General features: G+C 43.4%; 1 protein-coding gene across 6 annotated transcripts in view; it reads left to right on the top strand.

Annotated features, from left to right (window-relative positions):
• The window catches only part of SVIL (supervillin), an 82799-nt gene that overhangs the window by 9820 nt on the left and 52920 nt on the right, over positions 1 to 20059 (top strand). For 3 of the 6 annotated variants that reach the window (XM_015408121.1, XM_015408117.1, XM_015408122.1), the window contains exons 5-13: positions 2437 to 2520; positions 6238 to 7080; positions 7485 to 7655; positions 8224 to 8258; positions 10252 to 10313; positions 11432 to 11571; positions 12498 to 12593; positions 15822 to 16074; positions 18063 to 18636. In XM_015408121.1, the coding sequence (XP_015263607.1) occupies positions 2437 to 2520; positions 6238 to 7080; positions 7485 to 7655; positions 8224 to 8258; positions 10252 to 10313; positions 11432 to 11571; positions 12498 to 12593; positions 15822 to 16074; positions 18063 to 18636 (2258 nt within the window). The remainder of the gene's footprint in view (positions 1 to 2436; positions 2521 to 6237; positions 7081 to 7484; positions 7656 to 8223; positions 8259 to 10251; positions 10314 to 11431; positions 11572 to 12497; positions 12594 to 15821; positions 16075 to 18062; positions 18637 to 20059) is intronic. The other 3 variants (XM_015408116.1, XM_015408118.1, XM_015408120.1) reach the window with 3 other exon arrangements.

Genomic DNA, 20059 nt, shown 5'->3' with positions numbered 1-20059 from the left:
TTATTATCTGCTGGCATTAAAGTTGTGAGTGAGCAATTTGGCTACTGCATAAATTAGTTTGCTCTGGAGCCCTCCTTCCTGAGCTAAGACAAAAATGTGTGAGCCGGAGGCTAAAAAACTGTGAGCTAGCTCACACTAACTCAGCTTAGAGGGAACACTGGTCCTATTGGCATCGTGCAGTCTTAATAGACTGGGCTGATCAGGATCAGTCTCCCCAAAGATTGCCTTAGTTACATTGGCAGGTAAACTAATGAAAGAATAATTGATCCAAACTGATACTGATGAGGAAATGACATAATGCCAGACTTCTCAGAAGAGTACTGTAATTATTTCTGTATTGTAGTGATTATAAGAAGTAACTTACCATGTCTTCCACTTATGCTTCTGTCCTACCCTCAAAGGGAATGTTTTTCCTAAATAAAGGCCCCAGTGGAAATTGGGGAGAGAGAGAGACAGAGAGAGAGAGAGAAACTTAAGGCTTCCTCAGCAGAACATACCACAATTTTGGGGGAGGTTTTAGCACGTTCTTGTAGATTTTTCTGGATGGGGAGCTTGTTTAGAAAGGGAACAAAAATCCTTTAAAAAAAAACAAAAAAAACATGGGCCTCCCTCTGAATTGGCTTTGTGGCTTCTATGAGCCACAAATTGGCTAGGATTAACCCTATGAGTAATGTAAGGATAATTGACCTTACCGTGAACTGTGCTTGCCCTCAGTGACTGCAGGATGTAGCTAAATGTGGTTACGAAGCACCTTGATGTCAACGTGTTCACGACAAAATCTTTGATAAAGCAGGGTGGTGAACATGGCCAAAGCAACAAAAAGAAGGGAAAACCATATGTAAATAAAAACACTTGCACACTTGCCCTGACCTGAATAGCCCAGGCAAGCCTGATTTCATCAGATCTTGGAAGCTAAGCAAGGCCAACCCTGGCAAGTATTTCGATGGGAGACCTCCAGAGAATACCAGGGCTGGGAGGCCGGAGGCAGGAGATCAAGCCACTTCTCTGAATGTTGACTGTGCCCCAGTAGGAGCCGTCAGAGGTCATCATGACTTCAAGGCATGGGCACACACATACACACAAAATGCAAAAAATACCCCCCCCCCAAAAAAAAGAACACTTGCATACTTCAGGGATTAAGTGAATCATATTATACAGCCTGATTCTCATGTGTTCTCAAGAGCAGTGTGAAAACTACCATAGAAATGGAGGCAACCTGATCATCTTGAATGTCTGTAAAAGACAAGATTGCCAAACAGCAGGATTTCTTCACACCTATGTCTTCAGGGCCTTTATGTGCTAACTTTTTGTATCACATATAGTTTATTCCTACTGGGCCCACAGTATGGGCATGTTTTTAAATTTTACTCCCCACTGTATTAACTTCTTACCTTATTTCTTATGGCATCTCTGCCACTTCTGTCACAGTTTCATTTCTAAGGGTCACACAAGCCTGTGGGAGTCACTACCTCAAGATAAATCTGTGTTCGTTCTCCCGATCCTCAGCCTACGTCAAACTCTCTCTCATAGGAAACCCTGGGCCTGGCTTCTTTCCCTGGAATTTCTGTTTGAGGCTTTATCTTGGGTCACTGTGACTCTGGTCCAAAGCTCCTCTACGATAAAGCAATTTGTACTAGTTCACTCTGACATTAAACACTCTAGCTTTCAGACCAATCAAGATCTTGTGGGCTTCTCAGGATGAGAATCATGACTCCTGAGAGGATGTAAATGAGGTTGTCATTGTTGTACTTTTCTGTTTCTCTTTAATGAACTTTGAAAATTAAATGCAACTTAGGTTTCTGAGTGTAAGTCAGAAAGCAAGCATTGGCAGTGAATGTATGATCTGATAATAGCTGATAGCAGTTCTGTTGTGCCAGATGACTATAAAGTTATAAGAGAGGTTGAGATGGGGCATTGTAAAGATGTAACTTTTTATTTGAGGTATATCTGACTTGGTTTATTCCGTATAGATTTCATTTTTCTCCCAATACAACTTGTGTCTTACTACTTTGAAATGGAAAAGACAATTAATCATCCTTCCTTTAAAATCTCATTAGTTTTGTTAAACCAGTGTATTTTGTTAGTTTCATTGTAATGTTTATATCTATTTTCTAGGGAGCAGTTTGGTTACATACCAATAATATGAATGTGTAGCTTCACAAAAAACACAAATAGGTGATCATGGAGATATCTTGGGAATGGTAGGATTTAAAAAGATCTGTAATCAAAGACTGAGCTATTTTACATGTATTCCTAATTGTATGAATACATAGATATTCTAAAGCTAGAAACTTTTTTACATTTAGAAGCCAAAGTCTTGTTTTGATTCAGGTAAAAACTCTATTTACAAATAAAACTAAGGGTGTTGTAGGGGGGATTGAGTGTGCATGTATTGACATATTTCCAGGAAAATTTCTGAAGCTCTATTTTCTATAGTAGTGCAGGGAAAACAAAACCAGATTGGTTTCTTCAGAAAGATTCGGATGGGGATACAACTTCACTTATCAACTGGCCCTCCAGGTATCCTACCATGTAGCTGTGTGACTTAATAATAATCAGACTGCTACCTTCTTTTTCTTTTCCCTATCATCATTTAACAAACGTTTTTATACTCATTAATGGATGTGATTTTTAAAAAATCTATTTAATGAACTGCTCTGATGACACCCCCCCTTTCCCCCCCTTGTATGGACTATCTGCTTCATTGTCACTTATAACTAATTGATGTTTTGGTAGGGAACACTCGACATGCCCTTAGTGTTTGCTCCACAGCTATACAATACTGGCACTAGCTAAATACCAGTTTTGTTTTTAGCCCTTTCATTAACACTTTTCCCCTCCTTACTGTCTGCAATGCGACAGAATACTCGCCTGTGGCATGTTGCAAGCACTGAATGCAGGAACTTGCTCTGCCCACACCTTGTGGTTCCTTTCCATGCAAGGATTTAAAGGATTGTGTAGGTGATGCATTGTTCCGTATTTAAAGTTGTATATATGTCAGCATTTCTCAAACTGGAGTCCGGGAGCCCCTGTGAGTCTGCAAGGGTCCTCCAGGAAGTCCTCAACTCCTTTGCAAGGACAGAGAGCAGGTGCCTGATGTACCATCCAGCTAACGTTCAAACAGAGTTCTCTTCGTTTTCTAAGAAGGGGGCAAGGAAGGGGATGGAATTGGCTCCCCCCCTTTCAGAAGGTCAGTTCTCATAGAGTTGCTGCCACCTGTTGGTGGCCTGGCTTCCCAATCACCTTGACATGCTAGTCAGAAAATGTGCCGATTGGTTGCTGGGCCCCAGGAACTTTGGTTGAGTGACAGCAAGGAGGTGCAGCCCTGTTGCAGTTGCCATAGTTACTTTCTGTGTGGAACCAAAGTGGTTTTCATTCTATTTGCCATTCTGAAGGATTTCATTATAGAGATAAAGAGAGATGTCACTCAGCATCCACAGATAACAGCTAATGGCAGTATTCAGTTGAATAGTAGAAGGTTGGACTTTGTGTGATGCTTCTCTTTTTCAATATCTGAACAGCTCTAAAAGTTTTTCCAAGCTCCTCCTTGCTCCTGCTCAGTTCTAGTCTCTATCTGTCATGTCTCTGGAGCAAAGTCTCATCCAACAAAGAGATGAGATTGAGTAGAACTGGGCAGCGGGGGGTGGTGGTGGTCTTTTGAGCTTTGGGATATAACCAGGTACCCTCTGAGACCTAACCTTGTAGGCCATGTTTGGACAAAACCTATTTTTCTAAAACTTTCTTTTAAAAGGTCTTGCATTTCTTTGAGGATGGAAACTTAGCACAGGCATATGTGCTGCACACACTTTGACCAGAGGCTGCCTAGTATGATGTGATCGTGCCCAGAAGTGCTTAGGAGGTCGTGAAACTTATTTTGATGACTATGGGGATCCTCAGATTACTAAAGTTTGAGAACTGCTGCCTTATGTCTTTCCTTTATTAAATGGGGATATGTGATCCTTGTAAAGAGTTTGAATGCAGTGAACAGGAATAAACCCTGTTTGTGAACCCATTTTAAAATCCATTTGCTTACTGATATACTATTCACTCATAATAAGGACTTGTTCTGAGTTTTGTGAGAACTTGCATTAGATTAAAGTCTAAGCCTGCAAACAACACAGGGACTCAGAGCTTCTGTAACACCCTCATCTCTGAACCATGACAGGGCTGGGTGGGGGGAGGCTGGCCACGGTATCATACATACTTCTCAGTCCTCTTTTTCTCATGTTTGAATTCCTTCAGCTATATTGACCTTAGCCATAGCTAACCAGAGCTTGCTACCAAGCTTCAAATCCTGGTTAAAGTGAGACTTTAACTTTGGTTGAGGCCAGTGGTGACGTCGAAGATGTCATGTTTAGTTGGGCCCTGGTGCAGTGTTAAGGTTAAACATAAGAACATAAAAGAAGCCAATGTTGGATCAGGCCAATGGCCCATCCAGTCCAACACTCTGTCACACAGTGGCCAAAAATACCAGGTGCCATCAGGAGGTCCACCAGTGGGGCCAGGAAACTAGAAGCCCTCCCACTGTTGCCCCCCCCCCAAGCACCAAGAATACAGAGCATCACTCACCCCAGACTGAAAGTTCCTATCTATACCTAATGGCTCATAGCCACTGATGGACCCCTGCTCCATATGTTTATCTAATTCCCTCTTGAAGCTGTCCATGCTTGTAGCCACCACCACCTCCTGTGGCAGTGAATTCCATGTGTTAGTCACTCTATGTGTGAAGATTTTTCATGAAGAAGAGATGGAGAGTTCATGGTCTTGTGGCCAAGTCCCATAAAATATAAGGTGCTTTTGTGTCTACACTGGCAACCTGTTTCTTTCAGTGTCAGCTTTGTTTCTTGACAAATGCAGTAGCTTGAAAGAGCTAGTTAGATACACAAATAGCTAAAAGGTTCTTTTAATAAACAGCCGACTTAACTTTGTGATCCTGTGCAACTGAGTTGAAATCAGTGCAATTTATTTCTGCACAAGTATGAATAGGAGGATGTTGGAAATTTCCAAGGCTTGGTGTCTTTTAATATCACTCTTTTGTTTCATTTTTAAAAAATATCAATACATTATGTTTTCAGAACTAAAACAGTTCCAAAGTAACAGTTTGGTTGAAAATGTTATCCCAAAATAATTTTTAAAAACTCACTATCCACAAAAATCTTACTCTCTTCTCCGGTCTCCTCAGTTTTATCAAAGTAAGTTTGCCATGTTGAGTATACATCATTTTAGCCAGTTTCAGCATAAGCTTTGTTCTCTTTATCAATCATATTAACTAGCTATTGATAGCTTTTGTCCACATTGTCATTTATTACACTTTCTGTAGATACTTCTCTATTTCTGTTACACTTTGTTTTTCTCTGCTAATTTCTTTCTAAGGGCTGTTTCTTATATTATCTTTACACTAAGATGTAGATAGCAGAATACAAAAAAGAACCTTGCTGCCTTTGTGAATAGTGCACACACTTTCTCATGGCTCCTTGTTGAGCAAAATGTCCAGGAATGCAGCAACATAATCATATTAACTTTCCTGATTCATGCTTCTGTTAATTTGGCCATTGAGAAAAACAACAACATGAATGCACATGTGCTGTTCACAAAAAGAAAGCATATCTGTATTTGACTATAGTAAATAGTATAAGACTTGGCTTTTAATTTACTTCCTGAGATCTCAATCTCCTTTCTGATTGTTTAGAATTCAGATAGCCTTTCCTTCTTCCACATTACTGTATAATCTTCATTCTCAGTGTAAGTATACTAAAAAAGACGGAGGGAACCACCCAGGTTTTGTGGTGTCAGAGTTAGTGCCAAAGAGCACAACCAGTTGCTTCATTTTGAAATATGTGCATTTCAGTGATGCACATAGGTAGCTGAAAAGCTCATTTTTGTTTGGGTGTATTTAGGTCTTATTTTTCTTTTGCACAGTAGACACAGGGCTCTGAACTATTCAAAGCATCTCTTTTTAATTTTTGCCATACATGAAAATAGGTGGCCAAATACATGAAAATAGGTGGCCAAAAAGGGGCTCCACTGAAGTCAGCGCCCTTTCCATATAAATAATTGCACTCTGGGAAATGGCACACAATAGGAAGACTCTCAGATATCACCTACATTGTACAGTCGCTTGCGTTTCATGCTTAAAACAGAGTGTTACTGGATCTTCCCAAGGTTGGTGCATGTTTTTTTTCCTCCCAACTTAGTTACAACTGTGCCACATCTTTAATCCATTTTTCTTTCTTAAAGAGTAAAAGTTAGAGAGAAACTGGTGAAAGAGGAAAGTGCTCGTGGAAGCCCTGAACTTCTTACAGACACTGTGTCTCAGAGAAAGACCCGCCCAGTGCCTGTTAATTTCGTGCCTCTGCAGTCGGAAACGTCTGCTTTCCACAGGGCTGCCAATCAACCCCTTGGTTTGATTCGCCAACCAACACATGGCTATATCCAGCCTGCTGGAGTGCCTCATACTGCTAAACTGGTGGTCTCCGAAGAGCCCAAAAGCAACCCTGCTAGTAGCTTCCCTTCGATGGCAGATACAACAGATACTACAATGGATGGTGAAAAAAGTGACTTGCATCAGAATTATGGATCATCAAAGATTGCTGTCTGCAGTTTAGAAGCTGAGCAGGGAAGACAACCGATTTTGCCGTTGGAGATTCGTAGGCAAGGGAAGAGCAGAGAGCGCCACTTGGAAGGAGGTGAATGTCAAAAGCCTACCATTGGCAAGCCAAAGTCATTGGAGCCTGAGCAGGAGCAGTTTAAGCCATGGATGCCTGGGCCTCCAGTGAAGACTCGTGAGAATGTTGAAAGGAGTGAAAGAGTGATGTATCTACAAAGTGCTAAAGGAAAAGTTCGGGAAGAGACTCCATTTAAATCTAAACTCCTTACTCGCTCAATGTCCGATCATTCTGGTTCTCCTAAGCTAGAGGTTTTCAGAAGTAAGGAGCATATTGCAAAGAACACAATGGAGTTTCAGAGCACCGAAGCCAAGATCCCCAATGGTGAGATTGCCATGGTTGACACAAAAGTCTCTGTTGCCCAGCTCCGTAATGCCTTTTTGGAAACTGCCAATGCCAGCAAGAAACCTGAACTGTAGGTGATGTTTCTGATTGCTTTTGTTTTTGTTTTTGGTGTGACGCTTGCACGTCCTTGGCGTGAATGGCACACAAAGCTCAACATCAGTTGTGTTCTGCAACACTTCAGACACCCAGTTCAACTCTCATTTTAGTGTGTTTTGGAGCTTGAGTTGACCTGAATCCTTTTGTTCATTTGTGCTTCTGCTTGCTAAATGCAAGTTCTGATGTTGGGTCGCTGGAATGGAATGACTTGTACTTTTCTGTGCATGATATTCTAGGAGCATGCAGAGTGATCTATAATGGACTGATATGATGGGATGCTTATATTTGTCCATCTTTCTTTCTCTCTGTCCCTCCTCTCGCCCTTCTCCCTGTCATCTTTGTTTCCTCTCTCTGCACTTTCTGTGATATGATTGAAAGTGAATCTCAATGTGGGATGCCAACATCAGGTAGTGATTTGTCTGCCTATGCTGAACAAGAACGAGGGTCACGAAGGCCAAGACGCTATTTTTCTCCTGGGGAAAGTAGAAAGACTTCTGAGAGATTTAGGACTCAACCTATAACTTCTGCAGAGCGAAAAGAAACTGATAGGTAGGCATTCGTATAGCTGAGTACACCGGGTTAGCATTGTCGAGACAAATATTACGGAGTGTACTCTAAGGAACTCTCAGTGGCACTTCACAGTCATTCAAAAAGTCTAGTTTCTCTGAGATGGTGATTTTTTCTTCCTTGTGTAGGTTAAATATTATTCAACCACAGGCTGACAATTTAAAATTTTTATTTTCAAATAAAAGTGTTCTTTTAAAGTTATCACAATTGTTTACAACTGTAAGACAAAAAAAAATTGTATGCACAAGGCATTTTTAAAATCTAGAAACCACAGATCAGTGTTATAGCGAACCATAATTGGCAGAATAAAGTTTTGAGCTTTTTAATTACTTGCCTGACCATTCTCCTTCATTCAACTTTCACATGGCTGCATTTGCTGGCCTTCCTGCTTTTGAGTTGTCAGTGATACAATATTGAAACCTGAAAAAACTCTCATTTGCAATCTGTTTACTGTTCCACTTACCTACGGTTAGGCTTAGGGATTTATAACTGTAACTTAGGGCTATCCCCCCAACTGATTTGTGTTTTTTTCCTTGCAAAATTTCTATAGGTCTGTATTCAGTCCAGTAATGCCGGCTCCTGAGGGTAAGAGCATTTTCCTCTCCTTACGTTCTCTATGTTATTTTAAATTTTTGTATCAAGTGCTTATGCAAAGAAAGAATTTGACCCTCAGCATGGTATGATGCTCTCCCCATCACAAACCAAGAGGGAGGATGTGGGTAAGCATAAGCAACATCTGCGGGATTGAAACTAGGCAACAGGCCATTTTGGAGGGGTGTTTTGGCTTGCAACTTTCCACTCACTTGTCAGAATCGGCCTCCAGCAAAACTAAATGTGATTAGGGGTTTCTGCATATGCTTGAAACGTGATAATATGTGAAGAAGTGAATTCTGTTTGGGCTGCCACTTGGACACTAGATTGATGGGGTGAGGTAACATAATTGTGTTTAAATCTGAGGAGGCTGAGTCAACCTTCCTTTATTAAATTCATACACTAAATAGTATAATTTCCTGTATTATGTCAAAAGTTAGGTAGTATAGGTTCTCAAAACATGAGATAGGTATCACTAGGGAGACATGGACAGTTGCCTCAGGAGGGCAAATTTCTCCTAACTTGGTTCCCCCCCCCCCAACTGGCTTGGACACAGTGTATAGTAGTTGCCTGATCTTAGTAATTTTTGTTCATTGTGGGAGCCAGTAAGGCAGGCCCCTCTTTTTCATAGGATTTTAGCTTTCTTGGGTCTTAAAGAATCCTGAGTGGATTAAATGGCCTTTCTTCTCTTTGAGCTTTTAATCTGCTGAAGGCAAAACCAGTATGATGAGCCATTTCTCTGTTTATACTGGAAATATCTGAGCCATTGTTCTTTGGGGCCTTCCTAAGCCATCCGAACTGTTTCATTAGGAAGTGAGTTGTAATCTCAGAGTTCAGTACTCTGGTACCAAAGTAATTTGTGTAATGTGACAAAGGAAAGTGTCAGTTACCACTGTTCTGGGGGTTTCAGAGAACATCAGTTAACTAAAACAAAGTTTGAGTCCAGTGGCACATTTAAGACCAACAAAGTTTTATTCAAGGTATTAGCCTTATATCGTGAGTAAAACTTTGTTGATCTTAAAGGTGCCACTGGATTAAACCTGCTGCTTCAGACTAACATGGCTACCCACGTGAATCTATCAATTAACTAGGTATCAGAATTTGTGCCTTGTATTTACCCATTTAGGACACTGAGGCCAATGCAGTGCGAACTTATATTGCTGGTAGATGTGTTTGACACAAAGATTTAGCAAGAAGTTGTTGGCTAAGCAGGAAGTAGATGTTAAAATGTTCACTGATGTGCTTATTTCCTTATTGGTGCCATCTACGTATTCTCGGCCCCCCAGATGTTAGAAATGGCCCAGATTTGAACTTTCAAATAGATAGTTTGTTGATTTATCAGCTTGCAGAACAAATACTCTAACAGGTTCAAAACCTTGTATCCCATTTTCTTCAAGCGTACGTACTTCTGGCTTTTAAAATCCCTGCCATTTGGTGTCATCTCATAATAAGCTCCATAGACTAGAAAGCAAGACATTGTCTTGATTTGTAAAGCTTGATCCTCTGTATTTTGGAATAGTGATGACTACATCATGGGAGTGTGGCAAACCAGTGGCCTTTACGCCTTTTTTCTATGTAACTTCTGTATGTTTAGTATAAACTCCCAAGTGCAGAGCACAAAAATGTTTCTTTGGGGGGGGGGGTTGTAATCAGGAAGCAGGAGAATCTTATTTTATGTTATCATTTATCTTGGAGCTGATGGGAAAGGGAAATTCTTTGGCTCCTTCTGAATTGCATTACATAACACACTGCAGCTAAGATTCTCATTAAAAAGTCATGCTTCTGCCAGGCCCAGAGCTGAGCAGACCTTCAGCTGGTTATTTACTTCCTTGCCAGTTGTGCCCCTGCATTCTGGATCCTGGCCTGTTTTTGAGTTAAAAAAAACAAACACCCTTCTCCTTGCAACATAAGAATGGTCTCTCAGCAATCTTACCATTTAGACAAATGTCAGAAGTTAATATAATGTTCCATACTTTGTTTTCTGCAGATGAAGAGAAGTTGGATGAACGCGCCAAACTGAGTGTTGCTGCAAAAAGGTTGCTTTTCAGGGTAAGTGGTCACTTTTTTCCCCCCATAGGAGATGCTTATCTTGCCAAGGGACTAAACACAATGTGAGGCGCAATTGGGAGATGTATGGGTGCATATGTATGTGTGCCCATGCCCCAAATAGTTGCACATGTGCAAGGGGGTTGTATGTATCGTTATCCAATTAAGTTTATGGGTACTTAAAAAGTGGGAGCCAGCAGGGCAAGCAGCTTGAAAGAGAAATTCTCTGACAACCTATGCGTATGGCTAGTGTGTACACTTCTGTGTTGAGGCCTTAACTGATTAACCTGAAGGCCACTCTGTAATTAATTCTGCCAGAGGACAGGGTGCCCATTGGGTAAAGTAGGATAAAACATGGGAACCCATTCTCCATGCAAACCATACCAGGAGCACACAGGATTGTGGTGGTTTCAGATTTGCTCTTCCCGTGACTTAGGTTGACTGCTTTTAACTTCTGAGTTGAATTCCTGCCTGAAATTGTTGGGTTCCCAACTGTTGTCATGCAGGCACTGAGGCATGCTCAACTGTAACATCCTTGCTCTGTTTGGCCTTGCATTAAAAAAAATTACACTGTACTTTCTGTAAACATCAACAGTGGCTTCTGAAACCATTAAAACAAGCATAACTCACCCAAACAGCCCAGAACAATTTCCATTCTTGTTACTACCCAAAATTAAATCCCAGATGAAACTGTATTGAGTCCCATTTGGCATTTGGCTACAAAAGGTTCACCAAAACCCAGTTACTTTGCAAATTTTGTGAAAGCACAGGAAATCAGAAGACTCGTGTACCTCCTTAGGTGGATCATCCCATATGATAGGAACAATCACCAGGAATGCCAATAGAAAGACACTTATAGGAAGAGGTGGTCTATAGAGAGACAGGTGGTTCTTCGATCAAGAGAGTCCCAGGTTGTAAAGAAGGACTCTGAAGCTTAAAACCAGCACCTTGAATTTCACCCAGAAACAAATCGGCAGCTGACATTTTTTTTCCATAAATGGGACATAATTGCTGTTAAATGGGTAATAGTGAATATGTTGTCCTATCCCAGCTAACAGCTGGGCTGCACTATTCTGCAGGAGCTTTAGGCTTGTTCATTGTGGGGTATGGCTTGGTTCTAGGAAATGGAGAAGTCGTTTGATGGGAAAAGTCCTCCAAAGCCTCGTGCAAGGAATTCAGCAGTGGAGAGAAGGCTGAGGCGAATGCAGGACAGATCACGCACACAGCCCGTAACCACTGAGGAAGTGGTCATTGCAGCAACGTAAGTCCACAAAATGTGTTGCTTCTGCTATTCCTTTGACTATTCAAACAGGGAGTGCCTTTGATTCATGACATTTATGACTTGGTAGTTGGGAAACGGCTCATTGCAAAGAGAAGAAAATGAAGGGACGCACCAATTGGAGCAAACAGATGGAGAGAAAACAATGGTGCAGTGGGAAGAAAATTTTATTCCAAAATATTAATAACCCCTGTGTGTTGGTTTAGTGGGAGCATTGCCGCATTCATATGCCACAGATCCCCCTGAGGAACCTGAATGTGAAACGCATAGGGGTTATTAATATTTTGGAATAATATTTTCTTCCCACTGCACCATTTCTTTTTCTTTGTCTCATTGCAAAGGCAGCGTCCATGAGAACTGGGGGGAGGGGACAGCTACGGAGTTGGTTTTGGACTACAGGAAGTACGAAGCAGGACAAACTGCATGAACTATAATCTGGGAAAATGTTTATGGAATGATAGACGGAAGATGGCGGAATAGGAGTTACTTGCCACTTTGGTTTGTAAGCCAAGGGAATCAGGTTCTTGCTTTTGAGGAACTCTCCCCAGATAGAATAGGAGGAACCGACGGAACGTGTGCATCCTCAAAGCAGTCAATTCTTAAGCTGCATTTTGTGCATCTTGTAATGTTCCAGCCGAGCAGAAGTGATGCTGCAGACAAGCCTTTAAAAGTACTTAGGAGTACGGATATTGATCTAGGTTTTATAGGAAACCAGCTGGTCTGCATGCATCTTTGTTTTAAGACAGTTAGTGACTCCGCCGTGCAATTTTTATAAAAGTCTTTTGTATCTTCTAATTGGGGGGGGGAAATATTGTTTGTCTTCTGCAGTGAACACTGTATGTGTTTCTTAATGCTTCTCTCTTCTCTCTCCTTGTGAACTTTTTCCTTCCCTTGGCTATTTTTTAAAGTGAACCTACCCCTGCCTCATGTACTGTGAATACCCACAATGTAGTGGCAAGAATACCTAATCCCACTGTAGTTAAGAGCACTGTACATCCTACAAGGTACTGGGGGAACGCAACTTGCATGTTACAGGGAGCACAAGGGTCATTGCTAGCAAATGCATCTATAACAGCAAGCGCACTGGAGTATTTGGTGGAACTTTTAAGGACGTTAGAACTGTTTTGTTATCTTCTTGACCTCTGTTTAGCTGATGCATCAGTCAACTTTGGAGCATCTGAGCTGGCATTTTTCCAGTTAGGGGTAATGGCTGCTTTCAGTGGGTGCAGTTGTTAAATTCAGAAGAGAAAACTGTGTGCGTGTTTTTTTAAAAAAACATTCCATCATTCCAAATTAAAAAAACTTGAGCAAAGGCCTTTGTGTCTCAAACAGAAGTGAGATGTTCGAGAGCACAATCAGCACCCTCTTCTTTAACCATTTGCAGCTTCTACCTGTAGCTTACAGAATTAATGGGAGGTGAGAACTCGTACCACCTCTAGGTGTAAGCACAAATCCCCCCCTTGTTTCTATTACATTTCGCTCACCCTAACCCCTGCAAACTAAAGACGAGATGTGAAGGACAGTGTCAGAGAAACGTGCTGCTGAGTTCTATTGCATCTTGAAGGCTAATAAAGAACTTTCCAAATGCTTTTGTGGACAAGAGCCTGCTTTGTTGGATGCTGGCCTGTAAATACTAGGACACTTTGGATGGGATCCCTCCTTTTCTTTTGCATTCCCTGTGCTGGTTTCCAACCCCCCTGCATATTTCTTGGCCTCCTTCCTCTGTCAGGAACCAATGAGGTTGTCGGCCTCCTGGTCCAGGGGTAGAATGTAGATAGAACTGATGAAACCAAGCCAGAGGTTATGAAGGGCCAGGATCATTAATCATTCTGCCACATTGCTCGGTTCCAACCCTACTGCTTCTGGCAGCCCCTTATAGCGTGCTTAGTCTTCTAAACGTGATTACGACAAAGTTACTGAGGACTTTTGATCCCTCCTTTTCTTTTGCATTCCCTGTGCTGGTTTCCAACCCCCCTGCATATTTCTTGGCCTCCTTCCTCTGTCAGGAACCAATGAGGTTGTCGGCCTCCTGGTCCAGGGGTAGAATGTAGATAGAACTGATGAAACCAAGCCAGAGGTTATGAAGGGCCAGGATCATTAATCATTCTGCCACGTTGCTCAGTTCCTGCTTCTGGCAGCCCCTTATAGTGTACTTAGTCTTCTAAACATGATTACGACAAAGTTACTGAGGACTTTTCTGCCCAGGTTACCCTAGTTTTGTTTTTAGCCACTGGGGTCACAGTGAGGAGCCATTTTGCCCTTCTTCTTTGGGTGTCCCCCTATAAAGATACAGAAAGCCCAGAATCAACACAGAGGAGGTAGAGACATGGCAATGCAAGGTGAAGGGTGTTGCTGTCACTGCTGCACGCATAGCTGGCTGGATCCTTGATGTAGCAAGAAATCCGATGCAAACAATGCTCAGGGTAGCCCTCGTGGGTGCGGCTGGCTCTGTCATTCATGCTGTTTCCTGCATCAACTGGTGCTTCTGTGCTAAGAGAGATGATTTGTGTGTGTGTGTTCAGGCACTAACGGTGACTCGTGTTCTCTTGCCCTCAAGATCCTCCTTAATCTCTAGGAAACAGCCAAGGGCAGTGAAGGGGCAGACAGGATTAGGATGTAAGGTCGCGGTCCCCAGCGTTTTTGAGCCTGCAGGCACATTTGGAATTCTGACACGGAATGCTGGGCGCAGCAACAAACCGGCTGCTGCAGGAGCCACAAGAGGATCACCACAGTTTAATGTCAGTAACACAGTGCAGGTGGAGCTGCGGTGGCTCAAGTGGTTAAGACGCTGAACTGGAGGCTTGGGAAGGTCGGTAGTTTAGCAGTTCGAGACCCGAGTGCCGCATGACGGAGTGAGCTCCCGTCTCTAGTTCTAGCTCCTGCCAACCTAGCAATTCAAAAGCAAGACATTGCAAGTAGATAAATAGGTACCACTCCGGTGGGAAGGTAACAGCGTTCCATGCACCTTGATGTTTAGTCATGCCGGCCACATGACCACGGAAATGTCTTCGGACAGCGCTGGCTCTTCGGCTTTGAAATGGAGATGAGCACCGCAACCCTAGAGTCGGATTCGACTGGCTTTCGAGCAAGGGAACCTTTACCTTTACCTTTTAACACAGTGCAGATCCTTCTGCTGTGGCAGCACCTGCCGCTAAAGCAACATTAAAAAAAAATCTGTACAGCCAATCCAATCTCCAGAAGTCAATCAGGAGCCTTGCTGGCCTGGCTCCACCCACTTCCTAAAAACACTTGGGCAGGCTCCAGAAGAGGTGTCCGCAGGCACCAGGGCACCCAGGAGCACCACGTTGCGGACCTCTGATACAAGGGATCCCTAACGCCAGTTCAGTGAACTTAGGCAGGTCAGGAGAGGGAGGACAGGAAGGGTTGCCGCAGTGCTTAGTTCTTGTGGCCCTTCTTACATGCCCAGGGAAATGCTGGTTGCCACTTTGGGGTCAGGAAGCAATTTTTCCCCCAGGCCAGTTTGGATGGAGATCCTGGAGGGTTTTTTTTGTCATCTTCTGGGCATGGAACAGGGGTCACTGGGGATGTGGGGAAGGAGGTATTTGTGAATTTCCTGCATTGTGCAGGGGGTTGGAGTAGATGACCCCGGAGGTCCCTTCCAACTCTATGATTCTAAACAAAGCAACCTGAAGCATAGAAAGGGGGAATTCCAATGTCATTCTCTTATCGAGGCTCTCGGTACAGTGTTTAGAGTCATGAAGGATCTGTGCAAGTTGTATGTCAGTGTCCCATGTGACTCTGCATTGCAGCATTGTGTTGGAGCCCAAAATAAAGTCTGAGGTGGGACCTGTAGTGGCCAGGGCGGAGCAGTGAGGTCACAGAGGCGCAGCCCCACAGTGTAGATGAATCCCTCCGTCCTGCACACCCCCACAGAGCAAATCTACTGCCCATGTTTAGGATTTGAACCCAACGGGTTTTTTCAGAGCACCAGAATTTCACCTAGTCCCCCTCACCAAGTGTCAGTCTACTGTACTTTGTCAAAAGAATTTACACCACCACTGCTCTTTTGTGTTGGTAGTTCTTCACTCAGAATTCACAAAGCCGATGAGCAGCACACATCCAAATTGCTAATGCTTCATGTCTGCTGGCTTTTTCTGTGCTTTATCTGAAGCGTTCTTGGTTCCCCCGCCCCCCCTTATGTGTATTTTAAAAAACTGAGAGTGCTCACTTCTTGGCAACACTAAATACTGATTCCCGGTTCTGCTTTTCAGGTTGCAGGCATCTGCGCACCAAAAGACTTTAGCAAAGGATGAAATCAAAGAAGCGAAAGAAGCCCTTGAACAAGAGCCGTCTGGGGAACCAGACTCTTCCTCTCTCAGCCTGGCAGAGAAGATGGCCTTATTCAACAAACTCTCTCAGCCAGTGACAAGGACCGTCTCGACAAGGAACAGGGGGGACCTTAGGCAAAGGAGATCGAATCTGCGTTACCAGACCCAGCCTGTCACCCTTGGAGAGGTTGAGCAGGTATGTATGCCGATCCCTCTCTAGGACTGGGCATAGGGTCACAATCAAATGAACCATCATCACTCTCCTTGTTCAGTGTGTGTGATGAGTGGCAGAACACGTCCTGGTGGAATCCTTCCAAGAAAATGACTCTTACGACCCCTGGAACACACATCTTTCTAAATGCACAATCTTGCTGTTAGCACAGAATCTATTTATATCCGGGGGTGGAGTGGGGGTGCATCATACCCTTCTTAGGGGAAGGAAATGTTTGGTTTTTTGCTTTGACAGGTAAAAACCTGAGCCTCTAATTGACATTAATATTTAAGAGGCACTGTGGAGCCCTCAGATGCACTCTTGATCTTTGGATCTCCGTTCCGATCATTTGTTGGTTGCTCTAGGTATGATTTTCAATTTTCTGCTTTGGGCAATCACCAAGCCCTTTCACTAGTTCCAACAATAGCCTTAAAGGGGAGACGTTTGCCTTGCAGAACAGCATTTGTTAACAGAGTGGCCGCCCAAACGCCCATGCTTGGCTCTGTTCAGGCAGTTTCCCCTCAACGGCTGCAGTGCTTAGCTTGAAGTGTGAGGAAAGGTTTCTTGTCAGAAGAGATGTAGGTTGCTGCAGGTGTATCATTAGAGCCATTAATCCAAATTCAGTATCCCTGTGACTTTTGGAAACTGGGTGCTGATCCTGAACACTCCGTTACAAGAGCGGCCCTTTAGAAAGGATTAGTCTAGACCTTCACTTCTTGGAGTGAGCTGAAGAGTCTAGTACTGCAGGTGTACGTTGTTCAGAACGGTACTTGTTTACATTACTGAGTGTTTCTTTTCTCTTTGAAGCTTATATTACACCCAAAAAGTGAATTATGATTTTCCAAGCTTTCTTTTTAAAAAGTTTTGAGCACTCCCTGTAAGATTAGACATCAAGATACAGGAGGGTTCTTTTCCTATTGCAAGTCTTTAAAAAAGCAGTTCATCTGGACTACAGAAACACTAGCATTATAAATAGGGAATATTAGCTGTATTACTCAAAGCTTTGAGTCCTCTTCTATGTATGAGTTTCTCTAGGGGTTTTTGTCTACCTTTGTTTAGTATTAGTACACAGATCTGTGGTGTTGTAGACAGGATGAGTGGCAGGTTCTTTTTCTTCTTTTGCATCTGATGTCATAACATGTCTGCTGTGAGTGACATGATGTTGCCTCATGATGGCACAGTTCTGGTTGGATGGATATCTTTATGTCAGTGAGAGCAAACTGTAGTGGGTTCTGCTTTAACAAACGTACTTCCTTAGCAGCTGGGGGAGAAAAGAAGGCAATAAACTCCATAAAGTGTAGCTGAAAGCTTAGAAGTAAACAGAAAACCATTCCTGCAACTGAAATATGAAAGAAATGTGTCACAGAGAATAGTACATCAATATTACTATGAGATTGCAAAATATTCTGTGGAACATTGAGGGAAGGTGCTTCGGTAGGAGGAATTAACCCGATTGGGGAAATGCATTGGTCCACAGTCTGGTGTAGCATAGTCACTAAGGGGGGATCCAAGAGGTCACCAGTTCAAACCTCATCTCAGCCACAAACTCATAATTGCCTGAGGTAAGCCACTCTCAGCCTCAGTACCCCATCTGCATTATGGAGATACTGCGGCCTGCCTTAGTGAGCTGCTAGGAGTATTACTGTCACAATGTTAGTGAAACATTTTTGGCACTGAGAGCACTGTATAAATACTAAGCGTCATTTGTGCCACTGAAAGAATAAAACTTTTCTTTCAGTGTATTTATCTTTGGTGAGCAATGATTTCAGAAGGGGACTTTGGACGGTGATATGCATTGTGTGAGAGAGAAGGCGGAGTTCACATGCTCTGTGAGGTTTCAACAATCCTGCAACATCTGACCCTTGTCGGGTTTCCCTGTCTTATTGTTCTTAAGGGTATTTGGCCATTGCTGCTTATTGAGCGTGCTCTCATGAATTGTCAATTTCTGTTTCTCCATATGTTGTTTGGTGCAGGTACAAAATGACAGTGGGAAGCTTGCTCCTTTGTCTCCCACGATTGTAACATCGGTATCCACCATGACACCCCCCTGGTCGTCAGTACACACAAAGGATCTGCACGTGAAGGTGGTGGAGGAAGAGACAGCTAGCGAGGCGAACCAAGCCAATTTGAGGTACCAGTCACCAGTGGAAAATGTGGATACTTCGTTAAAAATTCTCCTGAAAACGGAACAGTGGCAGGCTTCGATGGCAGTGAGAGAGAACAGTTGCCAGTCAAAGGAGCGTGAAGAGGCAGAGCCCAAGGGATTTGTAGAACGTGAAGAGAATGGCATGAAAGCACACGGTTCCTTTGAGGAAGAGCTCCCACATCCTGCCTCTAATAAAACAGAGGACTATAACAAAGAGACAAAATACGCATTCCCACGAAAAAGCAGCATGGAATTGTTCAGCCCGCAACCTCTTTGTCAGCCTGCAGAACAAAAGGAATTTGTTGCCGACATCCTGCAGGGTAAACAAGAAGTCAGAGGCCAGCCCTTTGAAGAAACGATGGAGTTGGAGGGGGTAATGACTCGATCGACCCTGCTGAGAGGTAAGCAGCTTCATGGGGTCCTGGTTGCTTAGCCGATTAATCGTATTAATTTTAATCACTGAAAGGATTAAATCTGCATACATTTTACGTATGAATGGAAGGAAGTTGTGAAGGAAACCTGTTCACTGATTGATGCGAGCACATGCCCCTATCTGAGGGAAGGAGGAGGAATGCCTCCTAGAAGATGATGCTTGCTGGTCAGTCACGGCTTTTGCAAGTGCTTGTAATAATACATACCTTGTTTTAGTACATTTATACATTGTGTTTCTCTTATTTCATGGAACCTGACATACATAAGGTTCCCAACAGGTCTCCCACGCATGGATGAGCCAGATCCAGACCAGCTCAGCTTCATCCAACATCATGCATCTTCCAACCATTTTATGGGGAAGGGGCATCAAGTTGCAGCCAACTTATGGTGACTCCATAGGGTTTTCAAGACCAGAGACCCTCAGAGGTGGCTTGCCATTGCCTGCCTCTGCATAGCAACCTTGGACTTTCTTGGTGGCCTCCCATCCAACCAGAGGTTGACCATGCTTAGCTTCTGAGATCTAACAAGATCGGGCTAGCCTGAGCGATCTATGCCAGGGTTAATAGTCTGTCGCGAGTAATAAATTAAAAGCAGGTTTACTTTAAAAACAAAACTGTTGCCCCATTAATCAAGGGCACCTCTTTTATCATCAGACAGGAATGCTGAAAGTGGGGGGAGGGGAGGATCTGCAGCCAGCTCTCAGGTCTTCTTGGGACCTTCTGATTCAGGTCTGCCGATCCGTACAGTCCCGTGCTTCGCCCTGTGCTGGTCTAGGCAGCTGACGGGGACTTTATACAGTGGCCATGTGGGCTGTGAATGTTGCACAGCTGCTTTCCAGCTGGAAGAGTAGTGCTACTTTGGGGCAATGGGGGGTCTGCTTTTCCCTGTGATTCTTCTGTGCTGATTTGTTGTAGTCCCACAGTACCATCTGAGAGCCAGCATGGTTTACTGGGTTTAGGGTACGGAAATACGGATGGGGAGACATGATTTCAGATCCCTACTCTGCCATGCTCACTGAGTGATGTTGGATGGATTTTGCTCCCTCTTAGCCTAGCCTCCCACAGAGTCATTGTAAGGGCAGAATGGAGAGGAGAGGACCATGGAGATGACTCTGAGCAGCCTGAATTAAAATGTCACAGATAAAAAGCTATAGTCATGACAAAAGGCAGGGCTCCCCCCCCCCCCGAAGGATACTTACTCAGTCTCTTAGCTGAGAGCATAGGAGAGCTTAACATAAGAACATAAGAGACGCCAATGTTGGATCAGGCCAAAGGCCCATCTAGTCCAACACTCTGTCACACAGTGGCCAAAAATACCAGGTGCCATCAGGAGGTCCACCAGTGGGGCCAGGACATTAGAAGCCCTCCCACTGTTGGCCCCCCCAAGCACCAA

This window comes from Gekko japonicus, unplaced genomic scaffold, assembly GCF_001447785.1.
Source record: "Gekko japonicus isolate JY-2015 unplaced genomic scaffold, Gekko_japonicus_V1.1 scaffold87, whole genome shotgun sequence".
In the NCBI taxonomy this organism is placed as follows: domain Eukaryota; kingdom Metazoa; phylum Chordata; class Lepidosauria; order Squamata; family Gekkonidae; genus Gekko; species Gekko japonicus.
The sequence above is the reverse complement of the archived record's forward strand: the minus strand, read 5'-3'. Positions and strand labels throughout refer to the sequence as shown.